The 27,267-nt window shown below is 42.9% G+C and overlaps 1 protein-coding gene across 4 annotated transcripts in view; it reads right to left on the bottom strand.

The window, feature by feature from the left end:
- The window catches only part of WDR48 (WD repeat domain 48), a 47,109-nt gene extending 21,114 nt beyond the window's left edge, over window positions 1–25,995 (bottom strand). The window contains exons 1-9 of one of the 4 annotated variants that reach the window (XM_074284397.1): window positions 24,918–24,985; window positions 13,400–13,456; window positions 10,081–10,149; window positions 7,658–7,798; window positions 4,657–4,735; window positions 3,604–3,686; window positions 3,361–3,490; window positions 550–638; window positions 205–306 (exon numbers count right to left, since the gene is read on the bottom strand). In XM_074284397.1, coding sequence (XP_074140498.1) covers window positions 205–306; window positions 550–638; window positions 3,361–3,490; window positions 3,604–3,686; window positions 4,657–4,735; window positions 7,658–7,798; window positions 10,081–10,122 — 666 coding nt within the window. In that variant the 5' untranslated portion in view covers window positions 10,123–10,149; window positions 13,400–13,456; window positions 24,918–24,985. Of the gene's footprint in view, window positions 1–204; window positions 307–549; window positions 639–3,360; window positions 3,491–3,603; window positions 3,687–4,656; window positions 4,736–7,657; window positions 7,799–10,080; window positions 10,150–13,399; window positions 13,457–23,230; window positions 23,628–24,917 lie in introns of those variants that run through there. The other 3 variants (XM_074284396.1, XM_074284398.1, XM_074284399.1) reach the window with 3 other exon arrangements.
- Window positions 25,996–27,267: the final 1,272 nt, after the last annotated feature.

Here is a 27,267-nt window from a genome sequence, read left to right as displayed (position 1 = left end):
TCTTCATGACCCTACTGGGAGTTTTCTGCACTGGTTTGCCATTTCCTTCTCCAGGTCGTTTTACAGATGAGGAAATTGAAGGAATAGAGTAAAGGGACCTGCAGGTCACCCAGCCAGATTCGAAACTCCCAAAGAGGAGTCTTCTGACTCCCAGTCCAGCATTCTAGGACTACCGATTCCCTAGCTGCCAGTTAAACTGAATACCTGAGTCCCATCTCTGTTCAACAACAAAGCTTTCACATTATCTGTGTGCCCTTTAAGTTTCATGAGCTTTGCACATGTTCTTGGATCCCAAACCCGCAAAACCTGTGAAATTTAAACAGAAAATAATGACAAATTTAATCTACACAAGTAACCACATTTAAGGTATAAAAAGCATAATTACAACCATTAATAAACCTTTTTAATGATTGATGTAACACACACCCATCCAGTGTATAATTCCATTAAGCAATTTTCTCGATTCCCGTTTAATTCGACTAAGCTATTTTCTCGATTCCCAACCACTCAGTCCTTTGCCACAGACAATAAACTTTAGAGCCCACTTACCTTCTCAGTGGACCCCGATACAATGATTGTTCCCAGCTGATTCATTGCAAGGCTATAAATGGAATCTTTGTTCCCACTTAGAGAGGAAGCTATTGGGAGATAGGGGAAAGGAGAAAATAGAACTAAATGTTACCAGTTACTAGTAGTTAGCCAAAACTGTAACTGTAAAGGGCATTTTAATTTAGAAACCAATTACATCATCATCTTTATTATTGGCTTTTAGGGAGAAAGAAAAAGCTCTAAATAAAGGTTCATTTTAATAAGCAATCTTTACTGGTTTCACTAAAAATTAATATTGTTTGGAAAATGTCGTTTTAAAAAGTCTCGAAACCCAATCAATGAAAATAATTCACTTTTTCAAAAACCTATTTTCTGCATCCAGGCATGGAGCACAGTAGCTCTGCCTCATCAAAATGTTTTGTAGGAGCTGTTTCTGTCTCCTCCAATTCTTGTAGACCCTACTACAACGGCACTTCTCTACACAAGCACCAGATTCAAGAGAAGAATCAGTGAGAGGAAAAAAGGAAACACACTGCCTAAAATCAGCCCCATTTTCTTAGACAAAATTGAGTTTAAAATACTATTGCGGGGGAGGGGGGGGGGAAGCTAGATAGAGCTGGGGGAAGCAGCAAGATAGAGCTGGGGGGAGGGGGCAGCTAGAAAAGAGCACTGGCCCTTAATTCAAATCCAGCCTCAAACACTTAACATTTCCTGGCTGTGTGACCCTGGGCAAATCACTTAACCCCAACTGCCTCAGCAAAAAAACAATAAATAAAAAAACACACAGAGGAACAATTTTTGAACTAATCCAAAAACTTGTCTACTTTCCAAATCGTGTCATAAGTTACTAAAACAAAGTGTTTACTCTCTAACAAAGTGGAAATGAGTGCCTCATATGTCAGCTCGAGGTTGATCACCAGCTGGGTGCAAGATGAATTTTGGGGTTCTGGAGCATGGAAAAATTAGCTCATGCTGCAGAAGGTCTCACTTGGAGGGGATCCCAGAGTCTTTCAGGCTGGAGCTAAGAGAAGCTCCCATTACCATCCTTTGGGCTGACCTCCTGGATGAGAGCATTTGTTCTTAAATAGTCTTCCAAAGTTTATGGCCTAATAGACTGAGAGGGAAGGCTGAGGGCCTATAGATAAGGAAAGTGAGTGAGTCAGAAGGTCTTTGGGAGGTTTTCACAGGTGTTTCATGATAACTGTGAAGGTGCATTGACCACTGATTAGAAATGCACGATTGGATAATACTATTTTTTGGACTGTAGGAGCACAATCTAAAAGCATGAAACTTTTTGAACTGTGGCTTCGGCAGCAGCCCAGGACAGAAGCTGAGAAGGCCAGGCAAAGGACTTGGTTCAAACCAGGAGTTGCAAACACTAAAAGCTGAGCAGCAACAGGCAGAGCTCTGAGGAAGAACTACTAATCTGGACCTTGCTCTTCATTGTTTTGTGAGTCATGTGGACTGTACAAGTATAGGGAAGAGGAAGGTAAGAATTAGTCATTATGAGGGTCTCCATTGTTTGGTGTGCCCTCATTCTGAAAGTCCTTCCCTATCACCTATTTTCTGCTGCAGAGACACTAAAAACCACTCCACCACTTGTTTCATGAGACATGCAGACTTAGGGCTGGCTCTCTATTGGCCAGTGCTGGGGACGAGTCTTTCCTTAATCAGTCAGGCTGGTTCTTTAACAAGACCATCTCTCCCCAGATGTGTACTCCATGACCTTTCAGTTTCAGAACACTCATCAGAGCTGCCAGTGTTTAAATATCCTTCAAGAACACGGGATCACCTCCATGCTTAGAGGTGCCATCAAAATAGAATTTCTGTAGAAGTTTCTCATAACAATCTGTTATGAGTACTTGGAGAGTGATTATATTAAGGTAATTATATTAAGGTATATTAAGAGTAATTATATTAAATCCTTAAGTTTATTCTTCTGGCTAAAGAGACCCAATTTTATTTTATGCCCAGGGCTCCCAAATTTCCTCAGTTCAAGGCACTCCTGGTGTCTCTATTTTTTCACAGACTCCCTATGCCCAAATGAAATATCATGTATTAAGCAGATTAAAAAAAAATTAAAATAGCCTGGGGTAATCCTGTACATTCACCCGAGTGCCTCAAATACACAGTTTGGGAACCATGGCCTTTCAGTTGACTTACTCCGCACATAATTCAATTACTAAATGAATCATAGAAACCTTATGTTCTAAAAACTAAAAGGATGACTATTAAGGATTAGAATCTTTTCCAAGATAACAAAATGAATTAGAAATCCTACTTAGAATTTCTAATCTATTTCTTATACAAATAAGATAGTTGATGTTAAAGATTTGTTACAGGTAATAAAAATGCCAACAAGTAACTGTATTTTAAGCTTGTAGCATGCAGGATTTTCCTATGATTCTTTTTTTTCCTATAGGACCTATAACATTGGGTACCCGATTAAAACTTCAGAAGATTCTAACTTTAAAAGGTTGCTTTGTAGCTATCATTGTATTTGTACCTCCAGAGAATATTTCCCTTTATCCCACAAGTACTTTCCTTCTTGCCACTGCCTAATGGCTCTTAACGATATATGCAACAATCTTTTCTAGTCCCCAGAATGGCCTACTTCACATTTTCCTAATATGCTATTATCATCAACAATCATTCATGTACTACTCCCAGGTACTACAGGGCTACAAAGAGGCATTAAAAAGACATGACTCTTGACTGCAATACTAGTTGGAGAGTTAAGACTGGCACTCGTGGAAAAACGAGTTACAAGCGATTTCTGCAAGTAGAAACAAACTTTGCCCAGTATATTACTTGTGACAGTGTTGTTTGAGGCAGTCAGTGCTGTGAGAGTGTTAACGTCCCAGAGGAAGATCTGTCTGTCCAGCCCAGCGGAAGCCACCAGCTCCTTGTCCTTGGCATAGGCTAAGGCTTTTACATAATCCTGTAGCAGAACAGAGAAGCCAGTGAAAATTAATGGCAGAACATGTTAATATGCTTGTGGCTGCTTCTTACAGCCAAGATGAAAGACACGAGGGTCCCCTGGAGTAGATTTACCTTATGTGTCCTTAATGTTGACATGCAAAATCCCTTATGGGCATTCCACACTTTCACTGTTGTGTCAGAGGAAGCAGATATTACTAGAAGGAGCAAAAATAAAAAAGAACAAAGTATTTTAGGCAAGATTTACACATGTGAAACTTTAACTACTTTGATGATCTTCTAATAACATATTAAGAATAATATAATGACAGTTTAAAATGTCTTAACACACACAAAAAGCTGTGAATCCCACAAGATATTTCATAGCATTAGTTACGTCTGCATGATAATAGGAGGAAGCATGTGAAAAAGATAAAAGTAATTCAGTTGCCTGCAAGACCAGTGTCACTAAGTGTATAACCTTGTCAGTCAGAGAGACTCTTGAGGTTTCATGAACAGAAACAAGAGTTTTCAGAACCAGGGAGCTGAGAGATAGTTTCATGGTACTCAATGTTCAGTAGGATACAGAGAAAGTATTATGTCAGATTCTATGTATTCTATTTTAGGAGGCTGAGCAGAATGGAGAGGGGTCTCAAACCATGTCATATTGAGTTCATTTGCAAGAATTGGGGCTGGTGAACTACGTAAAGGAAGACAGCAGGTATCAAGAATAATACAACAGGCACCTTCAAGTATCTTAAAGGCTGTTAGACAACAGAGGGATTAGCCCCATTTTGCATGGCTACCTTTAGGGGACACATTTCAGCTTGACATGAGAGAATTCCCTAATCAAACTTGGAATGGGAGGCCTCATGATAATCTGCAATTCAGAAAAGGGGCTAGATTTCCAATTCTGAGATTCTATGATTTGGGGGGGAAATTTTTGCATAACAAAATTACTTCTGTATCTCAGAAGATGCCCTACAAAAATTACTGCTTTGTTTGTAATAAATCTGCCATGACCAAACTCCAAATAAGCAACAAAATATCTTGATGAAATCAAAGCAAAAATGAATACGTCACTGTAGCTTATTAGTTTAAAATACAATCCTTAATGATCTTTGTAAGAGGAGCTCTAACAGTTAACTTAAAACTTTGCAATTCCCTCTACCATAAAGAAATACTTACATGTTTTCCCATTACAACAAAGTACAATATCGTTTACCCAATCGGTGTGGTGCTCCATAGATGCTATATAGGGATCTTGCTGAAATGCAAACAAAAAAGAAATACGATGTCTTCAAGCTACATGTTCCCTGGGAACATAGAAACAAGACGGTACTTTAACATAAAAATTGAATTTAAAGTGAGAAAAATCAGGCAGGTAATTTGAGATTCATCAGATTGAAGACTTGAGAGGCAGCTCAACAGTCTCCAGCCCTGAAAAAGCATCACGCCTGCAACATATTCAGCCTCTCCTAGAAGATCTCCAAGTGGAGGGGAAGCAAATGTGCTCCACCAAAGTCCTCAGTCCCAACTAACTATGCCCTGTGTGGCTATGCAACTAATTTCTTTTTTGTTTTAAATTTTTTCGAAAAAAATTTATTATATATGGATTTTAACCTTAATAAAAATTTTGAGTTCTAAATTCTCTCTCTCCCTCCAATCTCCCCCCAGCCATGGAGAAGGCAAGTAAATGATACATATGACATCTTGTAAAACATTTCCACATTATTCAGGCCATGAACGAAAAAAAGCAAGAAAAAATAAAGATCGATATGCCAATCTCCTTCTCAAAAGTTCATCTGCTCTCTCTGGATAGCATTTTTTCAGAACAGGTCCTTTCGAACTGTCTTAGATCAGTTTTGCTCAGAGTAGTTGATCTGGGGTTAAGAGCAGACCAGCACCTCTGGCGTAAAAGCTGCCAAGCCCTTCTCAGGGCTGCTCATTCACCTTGGTATCCTCATTCACCCAACTCTCACTTGTGGCTCCAAGAAGCACATCTTGGCAGATGGACTAAACCAGAGTAAGAGTAACCGACAACCTGTTGGTGAGTGAGTGGGATTGTCCATCCCTGGGGAAGGAGTAGATGAGAACAATGTGTTCCAAGGGTCATGAAGGTGGCTGAAAGAGGTACTGGGGAAGTTTAGGCTTAGAGCTTGGTCACACATCAAAGATACCAAGGTCTCCCATTGCAGCCTGGGCTGTGTCCTGCCACTAAGTTCTGAGGACTCAGGAAGACCCAGTCTGACGACTTCATGCAACTTTGCTCACCCGAGATGTTATTGGTTCTCTTTGAAAATGAGGGATAAGCAACAACTGTGAGTAAGGTTCTTCTGGTTCTGCTCTCTCCACTTTGCATCAGCCCATGCAAGTCCTCCCAGGTTTTTTAGAAACCATCTTATTTGTCATTTCTTATTACACCACAGTATTCTGTCCCAATCACAATACCATTCCCCATACAATCATAGAAAAGCATTTTATCCAATCCTTTGCTATACTGTAGCTAAAGGGATGCGGTGGATGTAGTTTGTAAGTCATACCAGTTTAGTCATTCTATTAAAAAGGAGAAGTTAATCTGGCGGGACCCATTCTGAATGAGACTATATTTGGTCTCTGTGACCATGGCTTCCTTGTGTCAGTGTTTATGATCTCTTTAATATTCCATGCTAAAATTTTGCTAGGAATTAAAGTCAAGCTTTCTGCTCTGTAGTTTGAAGATTCTGTTTTCTTTCCATTTTTGAAAATCAGAACATTTACCTTTCTCTAGTCTTATGGTACCCCTTCTCACTTGGAGATCTTCTAAATCTCAATGACAGTGGCTCAGCAATCATGTATATCAGTTTTTTTGTCACCTCCTCCCCCGTACCCCAAACCCAGACAGTGCAAAATGTGTAGGTGCTTTAACAATTTCACACTCTACCCCAACTTTCTTGGCAATGCTTCTCCTTCCCCGATCTTTTACTTTTGTCCCATGCAAAAGGGAACACTTCTTATGTTTTGTACCCAAATTAGACGGACATCTGGCCAGGTGATTTTAATTTCTCAGAGCAACCAGGTATTTTCTCACTATCTCTTTACTTCCACTGAGAATCAATTCCCTATTAATCATTTTTATTGTCCCCTCCTATATTCAAGGTAATTTTCCTTTTAAATAAATGTTTTTGATACTTGTATACGTATATATACATTTACATCTAACAGGTATGTATACATATGCACATATATACATGTCTGTTTATTTCTGTCTAAATATTACATTCTATTATATTATGTTCAGTGAGCAAGGCATTCTATCAGGTTCTGGAGATACAAAGACAAAAATCAAACAGCCCCCTCCAAAGAAATCTGGTTTTTTGGTAACAACTACATCAATGGACTATTTATTCCAAAAAGTTCTATTGTTCCATCACAAAGCTTGTCATTACACTTACTTTTCCTTCCTTCTTCCATCACCTGTTCAACAGTTACTTATTAAGTGGACTGCACTGTGAGTGTGTCAAGGGCAAAGGAGTTGCAATCTCTGCCCCCTGGGAATATATAACTAATATAGTAATTAAAATACACAATATTTGTGTATACAAAAGATCTGTGGAACAATAAGGATTATATTACTTAGTAGAGGGACTCAGTGAGAAAGAGCAATCAACGAAGAAGTTTCAGTAGGAGAGATGGGATTGAAAATGGATCCTGAATGGATCCTGGGTAGGCTTTGAAGTCCAGGTGAAAGCTGGGATACACGAAACTTCCAAATGAGAGGGAGAATGAGGCAGATGCTCTCAGGCCAGGGAGGGTGCACAATGGCCCAGCTAGGAGTGGACAGGACTAGGCTGACTCTTGGGCACAGCAATGACCTGTGTGGCCTATCTTTGTTTTTGCTTGTCTAGCTTTTGTATCTTCTCTGTTGATTCATGTTAACCTAGAGTCTCCAGTAATACTGGAAAGGATAGAAACTTCTAAAAGCCTTGCCACCAAACTCACCTTTTTATAAGAGAGAGGAGGTCTTATAATAAACACAGCCTTCTCCTATCCCCAATCCCAGGATTACAGCAGCCCAAATTCAGTCCCTTCATGTATTATAAAATCCCTTAGTAGCCTCAAACCCTAATGAGATGATACTTAGACATGTGTAGAAAGCTCAGACGTTGCCCTGAAGTGACATGCTGAGGCTTCGAGGGCCCGGCTTTACCTTGTGCTGGCTGACACTCCATATTCTAATGATAGAGTCTCTCCCAGCGGTGAAGAGTCGGTTTAACGCTGGATCCAACTGAAGAGCGTTGACTCCATTTCGATTACATTTTTCTACTTCATCTCTAATGACATAAGATACCTGAAAGAAGAGTCAATATTTGGTTTTTAGGCAATTTGGAAATGCACGGGGAAACGCATGGGGAAATGGCTGGGGAAACGAATGTGGTCTACCTGAATCTATCTGACACATCAAAGCTGGTGCCTGCTAATGAAATAGTCTTGTTTTTAATGCACAAGATCAATTCGAGTTTGGTTTTGATCCAACAAATTCTGGTATAACGAGGCAAAGCAGAGAGTCCCTTTAAGGAAGTTGACACATGGCAAGATGTTGGCTGCTTGTTTCATCCCCATCTTAGTGATTACCAAGAGCTCTACGGAGTCTGCATGGTGTAACTAATATCAATTTCTAGGTTTTCTATTTATTTCTTCATCTGCAACATGAGGATTCAAACCAGCACCGGGTCCACACAGCTGCTGTGAAGCTACAAGAACATGTGTACCAAGTGCTCCACCAAGCCTGAAGCATTCCATGACTGCTGCTGGGGTCACGCCTTGATGCTTCACAACAGCAGACAGCGGCACAATCGGTCGTGTTTTCTCCTTGTGACCCACATGCTGCTGCTTACCAGGGGAGGATATGATCAAGATCCCCCCAAGTAAAAGGATATTCACATTTCCACTGCTTAGAAGTGAAAGAGAAGGCCACATCAGGAAACCCAGCAGCATGCTGTACAGAGCTCTCTGGCACTGCCAGTATTTTACCATGGGACCTTGCGCATGGCATTGAACTTGAGCAATTCCTACCTAAGAGTCCAAAGAGCCCCCAGCATAGCCAACAGGTCCTTGGAGGCTTGCCTGGTGAAGAGCAGACTTAGAGGGCATTCAAGGGTCAGAAGGCCTTTTGATCAAGTTTACTAGAGATACTGTGTGGAGACCAACTTCCATTGAAAATAAGGAGAAACTTTCCAATTCTAAGTTGAAGCAGCTGCCTCAGGGCAGAAGTAGAAGGCAGGGCTTCCAACAAAGACTGGAGGAAATTTTATAGAGGGGAGATTTGTTCAGATAGGGGGTAAACCAGACAGCTCTTAAGACCTCTTTTCCATTGAGATTCTGTGATTAATTCTGTGAATTTGTTCAAAGGCAGCTACAGCACCAGCATATTAAGTCAAGTGGAAAGTGTGGTACCTGGAAACCTGGGCTAAATGAGTTTTCTTGTGGATTGTCCCTTTAGGATTTACCGTGTAGTATAGTGCTTATTGAAAAGCACTCTGGGTTACGAGAATCACATCTTATCTCTGATCCCATTCTCTGGGGTCATAGGACAGTTACTTCAGCTCTCTGAGGCTCAGTTTCCTATATTCCCATATACAACGGGGAGAACACCACCTCATAGGGCTGATATGAGACTCAGCTGAGAAAGCTGGTAATAGCACACTTTGTGAACTTCAAAGAACTAGGTAATTGCCAGTTAAATTACATAGAAATTAGCAGCAGAAGAAAATCAGAAGGAGCATGTTTAACAATTCAGCAATTCCATAAAAATATATTAAATACCTACTATACTGTATTTACTCTATTGAAAAGAATCATTCTGAAATTTTAAACTCCAACTCGAATCTTTTCTTTGCTCTCTCATTATAAACTTCCTCTCCAATCTGATCATGACCCAGATCTGAGCCCTTGACCCTTTCCTATTCACCTGGTTTGCCTCTCCACTTTTGCTTCTATTATTCCTAGACCTAATCTGGAGCCTGTGGTCTACAAGTGCATTGATGCCCTAACCATCATCCTACATTCATCATCCCTCCGGGATTTTCCACTGTATGCATTCTATAAATGGATGGAAATCTGCATCTCATTGCACTAGTCTTGCCCTCAGGTTCCTGAGTATGGCAAAGCCACAGTACAGTTCTTAGCTACAATAAAGTGAGATAACCCTGGGAGGTCCTTCACTGCTAGATTAGCAATCCTTAATCTATATTTGTTTATTTACTACTTCACAACCTACAGAAACTGACTCAAAAACAAACCATTCTTCCCAGAATTCTCTTCAGGGATTTAACTTCAAGAAATGTTAATGCCTTGCCCCTGTTCACATTGACACTGCCATTAAATGTCTGGGGCAAGCTTTGAACGGGAGGTCTTCTTAACCTCAAGTCCAATGTTCTTCATGACCCCATGTCTCAACGCAAACACTATGTACTTACTCTGTGTAAGGTAAATAATAACATTTCATTTCTTTAAAAAATACTCTATGAACTTTGCTTTCAATGAATCAAAACTGGTCAAGTTTTATGTTTCATCTTGAATGAGAGAGCAAGGCAATATCTAGAACCTCATCCCGGGAGCTTGGTCACTCACCCTGAAGGGCAAATGTTTAGGTGACATCTGAGTAAAAGTCATAGTGACTTGATTGTTCTTCCATCAAACCTGGTAGGAAAGGAGAGTGCTAGCTGAGAAATGATTAATTGTAACAGATAAATGTTACATACACAAATACTTGTGGATGCAAATATGCAGCGATGTGGGATGGCACATAAAATGCACCCTTATCCAATTGGGTCTATGAAGGTTTATAACGTAGTCAATTTTTAGTATCACTAGGCAAAAATGGTTATATCACGACCAATAGTTCTGGCAATATTTTTGGCCAACACAAGAGAAGCCTAATAGAGTTCTCAAGCTTGCTTTCTTCACATTGAAGCAGCTAATATCATAAAACAAGAAGGAAACTGACGTGGAACAGAAGTTTTTCTACCTATCTTAATCCTTCCACTGATATCAAGTAAATCAGTACCCTCAAGAATTTTATCCCAGAGGGTGAGGAAGATGTGGGGAAAGGAAGAAGAGGGGAAAAAAGAGGAAGAGAAGAAAAAAAAAAAGGAGGGGAAGAGAAGAGAATAAAAGCCAAAAGTGAGTGAAAGAAAAGAGTTCAGGGAATGAAGGAAGTGAATGCCTGAGATGCCACTGGCAAAAAGATAATTGACAAATAAAAAAAAAAAAAAATCATGTATGGATCCATGAATGTTACTGGGCTAGTACACAAAGATCTCAGGAGCCCGAGACTCTCAGAGCGGACGGGATGAAAGAATCCATCTAGCCTCTGAAAAACTACTTGTAGAGAGCTCTCATGGCTTTGAGAGTTGTCTTTGCCACTTGTGGGTATAACTTCTGAGGCTACTCTGGATGCAGAAAGAATAATCTAATGATTCTTTCACATGGCAACCCTTCAAATTTGTCCCTTTTGCTACCCCATCTTTCAAAGCTTTCTTTAACAGATGAAAACTTATCTTTTTAAGGCATGATTTCTTGTCCCATTTGCAGCCTGTTTTTTTGAACTGCTCCAGCAGATCAGGGGCCTTCCTGAACTGGGGAATGTATTCTGGACAGCTGTAGAGAACCAGAACTCTGGAGAAGTATTCTCGAAACAAGGTGTTAACTCAATGGAATTGATAAGACAGTGATTATCTAGTTTAGAGTGGTGATTCATAGTTCCCTAGTTCAGCAAGATTGATTTAGTATTACATTAAGGTGTTAACTACTCAGTGGAATTAAGATAAGGATTCTCTAGTTTACAAGCACTTAGTAGAGCTCTACAAGTTGATACCTGTTTTACAAGACTGACACCTATGATGATGTACTTAAAGAGTATATGAGAGCCAACAAGGACTGGAAGAGATAACATTCCATCTTCCTCAGACTCATGGTGGCTTTTCTGCATTTTTTTCTGCATTTCTTCCACTGAAACTAAGCCCCGTTCTGGAGAGCCTCCAGAAAGCTCGCCGAGCCCCAGGTGAAGGAGACAAGACTTTTGGACTTTATCCCTGACTATTCTCGTGGTGATTATTCTGCTGAAAACAAGGCTGGTCCAGAGACCTCCACAAAGCTAACCAGAACATTACAGCCAGCCACCTCTCTTGTTCTCAACACATTGGCTCTATATTAAGATAACACTAAGATCAAATTAGCTGTCTAAATTGTAATGATATTCTATAAACTCCTCTTGAAACTTTCAATCTGTGACTATCTCCGGGTCCCTTTCACATAACATATAGTCCAATCATAGTCCCAAGTCTATTCCTGTCCCCTGGCAGTGATACCAGGCCTAGTTGTAAGAGGGGATCCAACCATCAGGCTATTTCTTGGAGCTCTCTGCTACAGCAAAAGTACTGAGAAGTGCATATATCACACTCTCCCACTCCCCAAACAGGGGTTCCTAATATGGAATCTGTGATTCTATTCTTTAACACAGAGGATAACTATTTTGCTAGATTGGGAGTTTCCCTTGTAGCTCTTGGTGCTTTATTTTGTGCATTCAACAACATGATTTGGAGAAAGGCTGATGGGCCAAATGAGAATCAATCCCCCTTTCTGGGTGCTCAGCTTCAAATCCCACTAGCTTCATTTGGCTGTTATATAACATGGCGGCACTGGGGTTGCAAGCCAGTATAGACAGCAGAAAGGACTTTGTGAACAGGCCACATCCTTCTTTTCCTTGACTTGTGTAGCTATTGTTTTTGTTGCCTAACAGAGCCACATCAGCTTGTGGATTCATCCTTCTATAACCAGCAAAGCACAAGTTATGACAGGTTTTCTCTCAAGATGGAAATACAACAGCCTGTGTATGCATGTGTAAGGGAGAGAGACAGAGGTGGGCAGCAGCAGCAGACTGTGACTAAGGCAAAGTGTGGAAAAACAGCTGGTTATCAACAGCCAACTGAGGATGAGACTAGAGGAGTGAGAAAGAGACAGAGACAGAGACAGAGACAGAGAGAGAGACAGAGAGAGACAGAGAGACAGAGACAGAGACAGAGACAGAGACAGAGAGAGAGAGAGAGAGAGAGAGAGAGAGAGAGAGAGAGAGAGAGAGAGAGAGAGAGAGAGAGAGAGTGTGTGTGTGTGTGTGTGTGTGTCTGGAGGAAAGGGAAAGGTGTTAGTCACTACCAGCAGGCTGTGCAGAGTTTGTCTAAGGGCACACAAATGGACAAAGCCAAATGGAGTAGCCAGGGTTACTGTCAGTCTTATTTAACCAGTAGGCTCTTGATGAGGTTGGCTCCAGGTAGACACATAACTAGACATCCCTAACAAGATGGATTTTAATGATAGGCCACAGAACAAGTGAAAAGGAAAAATGGCCCAGAATCGTCTGCAAACACTTTTCACTTGAACAATAATGGTAGCAGAGTAAATGGAATGGTAAATTTTAGAAACATTAAGCTGAAGTCATATGACCAAAGAGTGAGCTACTGGATGAACCCTGATACTCTTGATATTCTCAATACCAAACCAGGCAGAAAAGAGTTAAAATTTGAGGGGATGATCTAACCCACAGGTTCTCTTTTGCTCGATGGTACTACAACAAGCACCATTCTCAGGGACTCCTGTTCTTGATGTCTTGTGGTTTTCATCATGAACAGAACCACAAAAATGACCAGACACACCTGAAGTTCAGGGGCCAATTCCTTATCTAAACCCTTTTGTTCAAGAGCTCAAAGAAGGGAAGACTTACTGACAGACTGAAAGACATGGAACCCAAGATCCTTTCATGTCTTGTTTGCTGATTTAAAAAAAAAAAAAAAAAGATCTGGCAGAACAAAAGTCAGCCTTGAAGCTTCTCCTCCAGCAGGGCCTCTTCTAGATACATATTAGGGTTATACACGATCTGGCCTCAGCCACTTACCAGCTATATGACCCTGGCCAAGTCACAACCTCTGCCTTCTTCCTTCATTTTCCTCACCTGTAAAATGGGGATAATACTACCATCAACCTCATAATATTTCTATGCAGATTAAATGAGGTATTCTGCAAATCTTAAAGCCCTATAGAAATTCTATCATTATCATCTATTACTATTAGCGTTATCACCATCATTATTATACAGGACTCCTCGTCAATTGAATGTGGAGAGAAAACTTTGATTATCAAAATTAAGCCATATTCCCCAGTGTCAAGGTAGATGTCCTTGGCAGTGTTTGAAAAGAAAGGGATTCTCTGGGGTGAGGCAGTTCACATGCTCTGGTCTGTGGATACCATTATGCTGAGGATATTAAGCTCAGGAACATTACAGAACCCCCTTAAATAACATCCATAATGACTCAAAAAGAGTTCAGCCTAATAAGCCATACACAAAAAACCAAGTAGATGAACAATGCCCTTTGCCCAGAATGAGACAGATAAATGGATAAAAAGCTTGCTTTTTAGTCCATTAGAATCCATCCAAACAGATACTAAACTTGGACGATGAGTTGCACAGAGTTGAAAATGAGCAAGAAAAGACTTGACTTGGATTTGAGAAAGCTTATGGCAGTGCTTTCAATGGTTCTAAGATGGTCCTACACAAAACCCTCTTTTCAATGTAATTTCATAAATATTTATCTAGTGTTGTTCTACAAAACATACCACCCTAGGCATGGACATTACAAAGACAGACATCCAGTTTGGGCTTCAAGTTTTTATTCTATTGGATTAAAAACAACAACAACAACAACAACAACAAAAACAACTTTAGGAAGAAGACAAGAATTGGGGGAGGAAGAAGGGTGAACTATCAGAGGTGGAGATGGCACCCACAGAAGCTGTGAAGGATGATAAAGATTCTGGGAAACATCATCCAACTCAATGACAAAAATGAACAGAATAGGGCCAAGGGCAAATTCTCCTAATATTAGCAAATTGAATTACTAAAAAAAGGTGGGGGAGAGGAACAATAATAAAACTAAATTATTTGTTATTCAACAAATCAATATTTTATTTTGTTTCTTAAAAGGATTACTGACTCTCATACAATGTTGTAAAGGATCTCAGATAATGAATTCTGTTTTAAACTTTACATAAAACATTCATTCTATATAAATCATCCCCTATTAATGGCCAGCCAGTTTGAAGACCTCAGTGGTCATTAACTCTGGGGCCAATCAAAACTAGTCTATTTTTTCCTCCCCATGTAGCATCTCTCTATTGAAGAAAATTCTAAATTTCTTTTCTTGAAGATAAACATCCCTAGTTACTTCAACCAATCCTGGTAAGGCATTAATTTTACCATTACCTAACCACCTCCAGGCTCCTTTAGCTTATCAACATTGTATCCAGAAATGAGAGAATACACAGAGTTTGATTAGAACCAAGTAAAGTGGATTAAAACCCCCCTTGTTCTAGACCCTTCGCATCTCCTAATACAGCCTGATGAGATTTCATTAGTTTTTTGAGGGTTCTTATGAAATAAGGCAGTCTCATGGTATACTAAAACCTCTAGGTCTGGTCTACACAGTAGTAATATGGCCACTTCCCCTTTCCTGTGGAGGAATGTACATTTATCCCTAATAAATTTCAACTCATTAGCTTTAGTTCATTATTTCAATTCAGTTTTCTTCTTGAAGATCTCTCTTTCTAGCTAGAAATGTGATAATCTGCTTATCTCACCCAGCAAACCTAGACTAAATGCATACTACACACACACACACACACACACACACACACACACACACACCCTCTTTGCTAAGTGCTGGATGTGTAAAGACTATGCAATTGGATGAGTTATTGTATACTGTCCTCTGTGCCAAGTATGCAACTATTGGCTGAAGCAAAAATGGACAACAATTAACATAAAAGGGAACTGGAGATTTGAGTGGACTGAAAATTCAATCTGAGTCCAAAGTATAGCATGCTGGCCAAAAAAGCTCATTTGATCTTAAGACTCCATTAGCAGAAGTATCAAATTCAGAAGGAGGGAGGTGATAGTCTTAGTGCACTCTATCTAGAGTATCATTCCATGCTCTGGCTAGCACAATGACAAAACAAAGTTAGAGGGGCCCACAGAAAGGAAGTGAGGTTGATGAAGGGACTCTGAAACTACACCATAACAGAAGATAGGAGAAAGAATCGCACAGATTTGACCTGAAGAGAAGTGAATACTCAAGGGGGTTTGGAAACTCAAGTTCTGGAAGGATTGTCACATGAAAAGGTTCAGCCTCATTTTGCTTGACAAATGGTTAAGGAGCTGGAGGATGCACTGGATGGAGCACAGGTCTGGAGTCAGGATGGGCTAAATTCAAACCTGCCTTTAAACACTAATTAGCTGTGCGACTCTGGCCAAGTCACTTCACCCTGCCCATCTCATTTTCCTCATTTGTAAAATGAGCTGGAGAAGAAAATGGCTAAGCACACCAGTATCTCTGCCAAGAACACTCCAAATGGGGTCATGAAGAATCAGTCTGAAATGACTAAACAAGAGGATAAAAGCAGAATACTACATAGAGGAAACAGAGGGAAACTTCAGCTCAATGTTAGGCAACGTTGCCAAGAATGGACTCTGGACAGAATGAATGCTTTGTTACTGGAAGTCCTCCCAGAGAGAGGACGGTGGACATCCACTTCCCAGAGATTCCCTTACAACTCGGAAGATTCCACTGCTTTTGACCCAAGCACTTTTACATTCTCTAACTCCATTAAATTTAACTTTTAAAAAGAGTTCAGTCCACCATTCCAACTGGGGAAAAGGTTTTTCCATCTCAATCCTGCCACTCAATGACCTGGTTTCCTGATAGGAAATCTTCTGTCTTATCAGTCATGATAAACATCCTGTGGACGTTTCAGGAGAGGCCGCTCTCTCAATGCTTATTAGAACAGTGACAGCTGCTCAGGGGCTGGCGATTTCCGGCCTGCATCTCACCAACTTGTTCACAAGGGAATTAGGGCAACATCAGATAACTTCCTGAAGCCATGTGTATTGGGTCTACAGAGAGGGTTATCAACCTAGTGTCTCTTAATATTAAAAAAAATTATCTGCTATTTCCCTAGAGGTTTCACATTAGAGTGCAGGATGCACTCAACTCCAATCTAATGTCAAAAAAGTAATTTTTGCCTGTGTTTCCATATCTGTAAAGGACAGCTAGTGCACCGGGCTTGGAATCAGGCCGATTCCTCGTTATGATTTTAAATCTAAGCTTCACACACTTAGCCTTGACACCCTGGGCAAGTCAATCGTGCTTCCCTCAGTTTTCTCATCTGTGGCAAACTTCTCCAACATCCTTGCCAAGTAAACCTCAAGTGAGGTCATGAAGAGTTGGACATGACTGAAAAATGACTGAACAGCAACAAAAATGGAGATAATTAGAACAATTATCCTCCCAAGGGATCAAATGAAACAAAATGTTTTACCAGCCTTAAACAGACAGCCAAAGCAATGGCTATGGAGTCAGCAGGATTGAATTCAAATCTGGCCTCCCTCACTCACTAGGTATATATGAGCCTGAACAAGTCATTTAACCCTATTTGCTTCAGTTTCTTTATCTGTAAAATGAGCTGGAGAAGGAAATGACACACTACTCCAGTATCTTTGCCAAGAAAACTCCAAATGTGGTTGTAAAGAGTAATACACAATTGAAATGACTGAATAACTACCAACCAACTTTATTTAAAGCCCTATATAAATGCTATAATCCTTTTTCAATTCTATGTATTTTGTCATTTCAAAATATTATACTTCAAAAGGATCCATAGGCTTCACTAGACTGTCAAGGCCCTGGACCCAAAAAGGAAGAACTACCTCTGGCCTAGAGCATTCACTTCCTTTTACTACATTTTGGGCTTGTTATAAAAGAAAATGAGATTTCTTGGGCATGACTTGTTCTTAATCTTTGGTAGTTCAACCTCAAGACCCTACAGTGTATGGGGATATAGATGTTCTGGGACAAGAGACTTGTCCTCACTAAGGGCAAAGCAGGTTCTCTTATTTCCCTCTTTTATCTGAGGTTTCAATTTTCTACCAAGCATTTTTTGTTCTACTTTTTTCAGTCTGAAGATCTTTATGATAAAGCAGCAGCGAACCTGAGGCAGAGGAGCTACGTCTTTCCTCTGTGCTCTATCTTATTGCCTTGGGAGAGCTAGAAACACTTTTGTGCCCCAGAGTCTGCTCTCTTGAAGCCCTCAAGCTTCTCAGGCCTCAGCCTTTTTCAACTATGTCATACTCTTTCTTATTTGACTTCTGTGATTTGAAGTTGCTTCCATATTCTTCATATCTTATAACATCTGAATTCAATGATAAGTTCTTTGCATGTCAGAGGGGTCTCTTTAAACACATCTTCACCCCTCCTCCCCATTTCAAAGCTCAATCTTCTTGGTGTAGATATAACATACATACATATATGTGTATACACAAATAAACACATATGTATGTATATGTAGCAATAACTCATTTTTTTTTAGTCACTTCTAAAAATAAGCTCTCTACAAAACTCAATCTTATCATGGAATCCTCTCCTCTCATAAAGAAAATTAAGCAAAAACACCCATTATAGTGACTATATCACTATGCCTCTTTCCCCATTTCTTCTTCATCAGAATCATTTGTGATGGCTTAATCATAATTTAATTCCGAGTTCCTCCCAATCAATCCTCTTTATGCTAAATTCCCTTTTTCTTTTCCAGACCATGAGAGTAAAGATAACCATTCTCTCCCTGCTATTATTTGATATAGTTTTAAACATTCTATCCTTGCAATAAGACAAAGAAATTAAAGGTAAAAAAGAAAGCAAGGAGAAGCTAAAACTAGCTTTTATTTGCTGAATTCTAGAATAATCAGATAAAAATACTAATTAAGTTGCAGGCTACAAAATGAATTCATAAAATCAAAGCATTCTACATTATAATAACAAACTCCAGGATGCAAAATTTAAAAAAAAGGAACTATTTAAAAACGCTACAAAATGCATAAAATATTTAGAGATCAATCCATCCAAGGACAAAATCAATTGCATATATTCATGCAATTTCTATTTCATTTAGAAAGTGCTGTTTAAAGAGTTAAAGAACAACTTAAATAGCTAGAATATGAATAATCAGTGCTTATAGTTGGATTATGCTAATATAAAAAATGAAAATTATATTACATTATATATTAACCTCCCCCTCTCCCTTGGAAAGAGTTTTAATGTATGATCAAATAAATTATCAAAGAGATTAATTATAGAACATCCTAACAGAATTGCAAAATTCCTTTGGAGAAACAAAAGATTTAGAACATCAAGGAAATTTCTACAGAAAAAGCAGAAATTTAAAGGGACTACAAGCACTTGTAGACATCAAACATAAAACATCATCAAAAACATATGATATTGGTTAAAAATAAAGTGGATCAATGATACAGACTAGAAAAAGGAATACAAATATCAAAGAACATAATAGCCCAGCATCTGATAAAACCCAAACATAGATCCTTTATGTAAGAACTTCCTAAAACTACTGGGAAAACTTGAAAGTATTGGGAAGGAATTAGGTTTCTACCAATATCTTAATCCATATCCCACATTCTAAATGGTTAGATGCCCCCAAAAATTAAAGGTCCTAACACTAGAGGAAAAAAAAAAAAAAAAGCAAAAGAGATCAAATGCCTTTCACAGCTGTGGGTAGCAGATGTATATATATTTTAAAATTTTATTTAAAAAATAGAAAAAACAGAAAAGGAAAATAAAATAAAACATTGTCATGTATCTAATAGAACAGTGAGGATTCAAAATATATAACAATAAAAAATTAGTTCAAGAAATTATATAGAACAGTATTAGAAATTATATTCATGAGTGTCCATCTTTTCTTCCCTTACTTCCTTTACATAATGTTTGTCATTTTACTAACTAGTTGCTTCTTTTTTGGTCAGAAACAGATCCAAAATAACAATCCTGCTTATCTTCTCCTCTACCTTCTGAAGGATAAACTTATCAGCAAGACCTCTACACCTTGGCTCTTCCTCTAGTAGAGAGGCTGAATGAAGTCCACAGTCCCTCCCCATTCCCCATCACAACCACGCCTTTGCTTCTCAGCCAAATGTAGCACAGCAAATTCCTTCCTCCTTTTGGCACATTTATAGCCTTTGAAGAACTGAAGACCATTAATTGCATTACTGCGGTCTCATTTCTAAGGCACTACTGGTCCAAGTTCAAAGTTTCCTGTATTGATTGCAGTGATGATTCAAGTTGAATTCCATTATAAGAAACTCCAAGGGACCATCCTTCCGAATGCTCTTGTTCTGGAATATATTTTACTATCGCCGGTCAGGAGGCACAACTATTTCATATCTATCTTCTCTTCTCACTGCCCACAACCTTTTTCTCTTAGTAGGAAGATTTGGTGTAATTGATTCAGCTCCTACTCTATTTTAGAAGCTGGACCACAAAATTTTGTGTTTTACACAAAACAGTGTGGGAAATGGTTACCTCATATTAGCCCCAAACGATTTTAGAGTAAGATGTAATTTAGAATTCTGACACTCAAGCAATGTAAATGAGAAAAGGTAAACATATAATCTAGTTCTCAAAATTAGTCCCTGATATCTGGAGTCTTTCAAAAGTTTTTGCTGTTACTTTAGCTTAGTAAGCTCAAGTATTGATGACTTCTGAAAAAGTCTTAAGTCTCATCACATACAGCTGGATCAATGCCTGAAAGTTAACGGGAAACATTTCAACTCAATAGAAGAGTTTCCTGACTCTCAGAGTTTGTCCAATAACAGATTAGATTATTTCACTAAGTTGTGAACTCTCTGTCCTTAGACGTGTTCAAGCAGACTGGCAGGCTAACTCTGTGATTCTCTCTCCCATCTAAGCTGCGCTGGTCCCAGCTGGAACCCTCCTTCCAATTGCAAAGCACAAGCCCCTTCATTGGAGCTACAGCTGCTGCCCGGGTGGGGGGAAGCTGGCTGTTGGCTCCACCTAAAGAATTCTTTTTTTCAGTTTCATGCCTAACCATTTCAATTAGGCCAGGAGTGGTTGGCAGAAATGATTTCAGGATTTCATTGTAAAAAATTAAATTAAAAATGTAACAATATTTCCCACACTAGGTGCAAATCTTCATGGAAATCCTAAGGCACGGGTTATATGGCCATCTGTCTGTCAGTGGTATTAAGAGAGGGGAGTCTAGTCCAGGTCCAGCTTGGACTCCTGGAGTCCCTGCTAGCTCTGAGGTTTTGAGATTCTGGGATCTTAACAGGAATCCCGAGGGAGGATGGGAGACGACGACACTCGGCGTGCAGGTCTAAGTTCAAATTCTGGCTGCCAAATTTAAAACCTTGAACAAGTCCCATTATCTCACCTCTATTTCCTTCATCTAGAAAATGAAAATATATATGAGCTACACACCAAGGATTGTGGTGAAGAAACTTTAAAGTGCAGTACACATTTTTAGTTACGTTGTAAATGGATTCTTGCCTGGGATAGTTTAAAAGGCTTCTCAAGAGTCAATGAAAATTGTGAAGATTTATTTTATAAAAAAATTGCAAACAAAAGTGATGCCTGAATGGCAAGATTCTTCATAATTCAAAAAAGCCTATTTTACAGCTTAGCTATCATTATCTTTGTTCCGTTGTTTCAGATACAAGCTACAAATGAAGGCTATTTGTAAACTTGTTGCTTATTCGAACATTCTCAAGAGCAGTTACTCCTTCGAAGGAAGAGCAAGCAGATGACAGAGCAGGATCAAGGGACAACAGATATTTAGGGAGGATTTACGAGGTCAAAGATAGCCACAGGATTTTGAAGACAAGCAAAGTGGGACCCAGAGAAAACGAAGTCATTTGCTTATGATCACCCAAGAAATACTATATTGCTACAACTATAGGCTACACTCCCCTCCCCACCCCCAATCTGGCTTGTGAGGCCGAGCTAACCTGTTATTTTCCCCAACAGACAGAATGCAATCTAAGTTTCCCCTTTAAAAGAATGAACATTTTAGAGGAGTGGCCTATATGGGGACTGGTCTCTTAAGGACCTGCATTCTTATAGAGAAAACTACAGGTTTTAATGTGAACTGCTGTCTTCCAAACTTCAAAACCTTCTCCTTTCCTCTCTCCAATAGTTCTAGAAACACGAAGAAACCAATTCTATCATTATTTTTGGATGGGCTGTGTCACTCTATTGCTCTATGACCTTATTCATCTTCCCGGAACTTTCTAGACTCAAGTGTCCCTGGTTACTAGCTCCCTTGTGTGAGGACTTGTAGTTAGAATGTAAATTCTTTGAAGTGAGAGACTGTTTTTTCTACATGACTCCCAGAGCTTAGCACCTTGTATATAATAAATTCTCATTCATTTGTTCAATTAACTCATTCAGCTGTAGGCCTGGTTAATAAGGACCCATACAATCAATGGATCCACTACCTTCTCATGGCCCCAGTGATTTCAATGGTACAGGGAACTCCAAGAGGGGAAATTTCTTCTACCAATCTGTGTCAGCACATTTTCTGAAACCCGTTCATAGGTCACACCTCCTGGCTCCAGTCCACCTCAATGATCCACAATCCTCCCTCCTGGCTGGATCCCAAGACTTTTCTCTTTCCCGAGTTCCGTGGCCATCTACCTGTAGAAGCTTCCAGTCTCTTGCTGTCTGCTCCCTATCCTTGAAAGGTGCTTCCTCCTCCCGTGTCTGGCATGCCTCATTTCCTTCAAGCCCTAGTTTCGATCTACTTCTGCCAAAGCTGAGGATCCCCGTGATCTATTCACACACCTGCACGGGGTTCAAATATAATGGGGAAAAAATGCCACAAAACACTGACATTTTAAAATGAAGTCAATCTGCAGTCTATATCCTTATGTAGATTGGTCAGTGTTGGAAGGGCATCTACTATTTAAGTCCCACGCCACTCTTCTCCCTCCAATAATTTGCATATATCTGCATACTTATTCCTAAGGTCACTGAGGACAAGGACGGCGGGTTTTTGGTACCTCCAAGGCCTGCCCCCCACTGGTGCCTCATACTTTGTTCAGGCATTTTTCAGTGATGATTAATTCACTCCTGAGACAAAACCCTCGTGGCAGGAGGAGGCACTGTCTCAAGGGAACTTCAGAAACCAAATGTTTTACTGACTGAGTACCATGACTCCAATGGGTTAGAAATCCAAGTTTTACAGCAAGCCAGCTGTGGCCCCTCCGAGCCCCGTGGAGACAACAAAGGACCAAATTAGACAAAAGAGTATGAAAACAACAGAAATAAAAATCCGAGCCTGCTGCCAAATTAACCCGAATGGCCGAATGGAACTTTCTTAGTACAAGCATCAAAAAGACTGAAAAATTCTCAATGAAAACTACTATTTTTCCATCCTACACCCCATGGGACACCCACTGCCTTCTTACCACCGCCACCAAAATGGCATAAACAATGTTTAAAACATAAAAGTTTTGCTGAGTGGATGCTTTCAAGGTCAAAAATAATGCTCGCAGTAGTCAAGAATAATGACGATCATCTTTATATGTTAAAAGTTTGTTGAAATAATTTTTTGTGAAGCACCAATAGTAGCTACATCAACATACTTTCTTTTGTTGTTTTGTTTCCCTGAGGCTGGGGATCAGTGACTTGCCCAGGGTCACACAGCTGGGAAGTGTTAAGTGTTTGACACCAGATTTGAACTCGGGGCCTCCTGACGTCAGGGCTGGGGCTCTCTCCACTGCGCCCCCTAGCGGCCCCCATCAACATCCTTTCAACCTAAAATAGCGCCCATACTAATCATACTAAACAAAGCTAGCACATACTTCGATTTTCAGCAGCACCCCATCGCTCCAGGAGCAGGCATGTGTGCGGACACGTTTAGGATGGAAGCGTTGTCAGAAAAGTTCAGTATAATAACTAGGAGAAGGACTGCCCTGCACTCTAAGCGGGCCTGTGCCTAAGATAAACTTGCTAACTCCCAGCTTTAAAGCACGAATTGTCCGTCTCCCAGTGGTTACCGGCCGCTGGGCCGAGCTTCTCCCGGGATTACTGGGCCTTTCTGATTTCTGGCTCTGCCGGGGGATCTCGGGGTAATTTCCTGCTTCTGCTGTGGCCAAGGGCTCCTACCCTACTTCCGACAGGTAACACGTTCAGGAGCCAAGTCACTCCAGGAGTGCGGCCGGTCCGCACTCGTTCTGCGGTTTCACCCAGTTTCTCTGTGAATTCGGGCTCTCTGTGCATTAGAACACTTCGGACGTCTACAGATGTATGGGGGAGGGGGGTTACGGCCCAGCTCCCCAGGAGGGCGGGACTGGGCTGGTTCCCAGCCTCAGAAGGAAGAACGAGGCCTGGGAGCAGGGGCTGGCCGGAGGGGCCTTCACACCCCGCCCGAGAGAGCAGTCGGCCGTGAATAAAGCAGGGGGGGGGGTCACCGCCAGCGGTCCCAGAAGCCTAACGCCTCCGGGACCGTCGGGTAACGAGTCCACATTTCACCCACTTAGCGACCCAACAAGCCGGAGCGCTTTCTCGGGAGAAAAGAATCTTCCCCCAGAAATGATAACAAATAAAGAAGCAGCCGAGTGAACATCCCCCACCCCCTCCCACCTGCGGCCCGAGCTGCCCTGGGGTCACAGTGGGAGGCAGCCCTCCGTCTGCGGCCCCGAGGGCTCCCGGCGGCGGCTCAAGTCCTCCCAAGCACCGCCCGTCCCCCGGACTCCGGCCAGGCTCGGAGAGCACACGGGACGGACCAAGTCGGAGAGGCTCGGAGGGGCTCGGACGAACTCACCGTTCAAAGCCTCCCCTACTGTCTTCAGGGGGCGGCTGCCCTCAGCTGCTGCTCGCTCCCGGGAGGGGGGACCACCCGCGCAATCACACTCACATGTACAAACTCGCGCGCGCACACAGGCGAAGTGGGGCTCGGACTCCGAGGGACCCCCATCACCGGGGGGAGGAACCAGAGGGCACTAACTGGTCATGATTCGGCCACGTGGGGGGATGGGAAGAGGAGTCTGGGCTGGGGGGAGGGGGCCCACGGCCGGGGGGAGGGGTCGGGCCTCCCCCTTTCCCTGGGCTTCAGAAGGGTGACAGTTACCCACGGGGCGGGGTCATTTGCAGGGGGCAGACGACAAGGTGCTCGGACTGACGGCTCCGGGGGTGGGGTCAGGGCGGAGATCGGGGACCTCCGCCCCCCCCCCCCCCGCCTCCGGCAGCCTGGAGCGCCCCCGGGTTAGAGTTTACGGGCCCCGGCCCGGCCCTGCGGCCCAAAGGATTGATTAGGAGAGAGACCCGAACTTGCGGCCCGAACCTCGGCCCCCCCCGGGTCTTCTGGACCCCCGGCGGGCGCGCCAGGGCCGCTGGGCCCAGGCCGGCCCGATTCCGCTCCCGCCTCTCCCCACCCTCCGTCCCTCGCGGCGGCCTTGGCGCTGGGGCCCGGCCCGCGGGCCTCGGGAGGCACCCTGGCTGGGGGGCGGCCCCCGGAGGGCTCCGCGCTCCGCCCCCGGCGCCCCTCACCTGCACTTTCCGCCGCCCCGCCGTGTTCTGCCTGTGATGCGCCGCCATCTTGCATGTTGACACTCCCGCGTCACTTCCGGAAAGGAGCACGGATGTCCCACCTCCTCCTCTGGGAGACCCTGCGGCCCAGCCTCGCTTTTGAGGGCGGCCGCCGGCAGAGGGTGCGAGGGGGCGAAGGGATCAGTTAGGGTTGGGAGGGTCCGGGGGCGGGGCCAGAGCGGGAGGCGGCACCGCGGGGGCGGGTCCCTGCGGTGGCTGACCGGCTGGGGGCGGGGCCAGGACGCGGCGGACCGTGAGGCGGAGTGGGATCGGCGGGGGTAGAGCCGGTCCAAAAGGGAGAGGGGCCGGGGGCGGGAGCAGGGAGGAAGGGGGTGGGGGGCCCCAGCGGAGACCTGAGGGGGCGGGGATGGGGGTTCTGGGGTCTGGTAGAGGGTAGGAGGGGGCGCGGGAGGGCGGGGGAGGGGAAGTACGCGCGACCGTTCTGGGGAGGCGTTGAGAGCCCAAAGGACTGTTGGAGGGCTGGAGACCACTAAAGGGCGGCGGGGCTGAAGGAGGGGGCTCGCTTAGGACGAGGGGGCGCTCTTAAAGCTGGGAAGGGCCAAAAGTGGGCGGGGGCTCGGGACCCGTAAACTCGAGGAAGAAGTGGGCGGCCTAGGCGAGGAAGCGGCGGAGAGGAGGCCTCGGTTCTCGGTGGGGGCGAGGGCAGGGGCTGGAGTTCTGTCGGGGACCTTTGCCCCCGGAGCTAGAGGAAGGGGGAGGGGAGCGCTGGATTAGGGGGTGGCGATGGAAGTCGGGGCTCTAGGCTTTGGGATAGGGCGGAGCTAGAGGAGACTTGGGACCTTTAGGTGGGGGGAGAAGGGAATGGGAATGAGGGTGTCTAGGCTGGAGTCCCGGGTTGGGAAGGGAGGAGCCTTTGAGAGGGGTGGGGAGAGGGAGGAGAGGGGGAGGGCTAAGGAGGGATCGACCCCCAGGGGGGCAGAAGTGGAGAGCTGTGGTCAGTTTTCGGGAAAGAAGTTGCAGCTCCCGGGCCCCTCGCTGTATTGCCCTTCCCCCTTTGTGAAGCATCCCTCCTCCCCCTGACGCCCGCTGTGCGCACGCCTGGGTCACTATGGGAGGGAATGTTAAGGGGCCCCCAGGGGGCAGATTAGGGTCCCGGGAACCTCAGCTGTCCCATCGTGGTCCTGGGTATGGTGCCCTGGGACGGCCGAGGCAGAAACCCCGAGGTAGAACTCCAGAAGGCAAAGGCCCCCAATGTGTTTTAATGTGTCCTTGGTGGGCCTAGAGGTCACTGTCGACCCCATGCCGAGAAAGGCGGTGTCAGGCCTGCAAATCAAACGTTTGCTGGTGAATAATTTTGGAGCCCTCACATTCAGTCAGGAGACCCCTGGGGATCGCGACCCGCAGTTCCTTTTTTTTTTTTTTCCTGAGGCTGGGGTTGAGTGACTGGCCCAGGGTCACACAGCTGGGAAGTGTCTGAGACCAGATTTGAACTCGGACCGAAGTTTCAAGACTCTGCATTCCAGTCCGATTCTGATTCTGATTGCACTTGTGTCTTTTAAAGCACTTCGCTGGGGGCACCCGGAGCCCCAAAGATGTCCTTGAACTTCCTCCCGGCCTCCCAAAAATCAAGTCCCAGAACTCGTCCTCAAATCGTGGTTTTTGACTAATTTGCCCTGATCCTCTTTGAATTTGAAGTTAGATGTATTTATTAACAATCACTATATGCCAGGAAGGGTGAGGAGAAGGTGGAAGACCACCAGGAACAGTCCCACCCTCAAGAGTTACTCTCCAGGCACTAAATCTCCCAATCCATTAGAAGGACTGGCTAGGAGACGCAGGGTTAGGTGCTAAGCCTGGAGTCAGGAAGCCGAGTTCAAACCTGGTCTCGGACATTGACTAGCTGTGTGACCCTGAGCAAGCCCCTTAACATGTTTGCCTCAGTTTCCTCATCTGTAAAATGAATTGAAGACAAACTCCATTATTTTTGTCAAAAATAAAACACAAAATCAAAACCCAAATGGTATCATGCGTGACTGAATAACAATAACCTAGAGCATCAGCTGGGGGTGGGGGGTGTCTGATACAGAGTAGGCATTTAATTCATATTTGCAGATTAATTGATCCAGGGGACAAAATGGCTCTGAACTTACTTCTAGCATTAGATCCATGATCCCAGTGGTAATTAACTTGGGTTAACACTGTTTCCCAGTGTGATGGACAGTTGCTAAGTAGATAGCCACATTGTACATTGTCATCCTTTTGTGAGTGCCCATGTATTTGCCTTTTTTATTCTCTGTTAAACTGACTTACTGGGAATTGCAATTAGAGCAAATAATTGAATTTCTGATAT

This window comes from Sminthopsis crassicaudata, chromosome 1 (genome assembly GCF_048593235.1).
Source record: "Sminthopsis crassicaudata isolate SCR6 chromosome 1, ASM4859323v1, whole genome shotgun sequence".
Lineage (NCBI taxonomy): Eukaryota > Metazoa > Chordata > Mammalia > Dasyuromorphia > Dasyuridae > Sminthopsis > Sminthopsis crassicaudata.
This window is presented reverse-complemented; position numbering and strand designations above follow the sequence as displayed.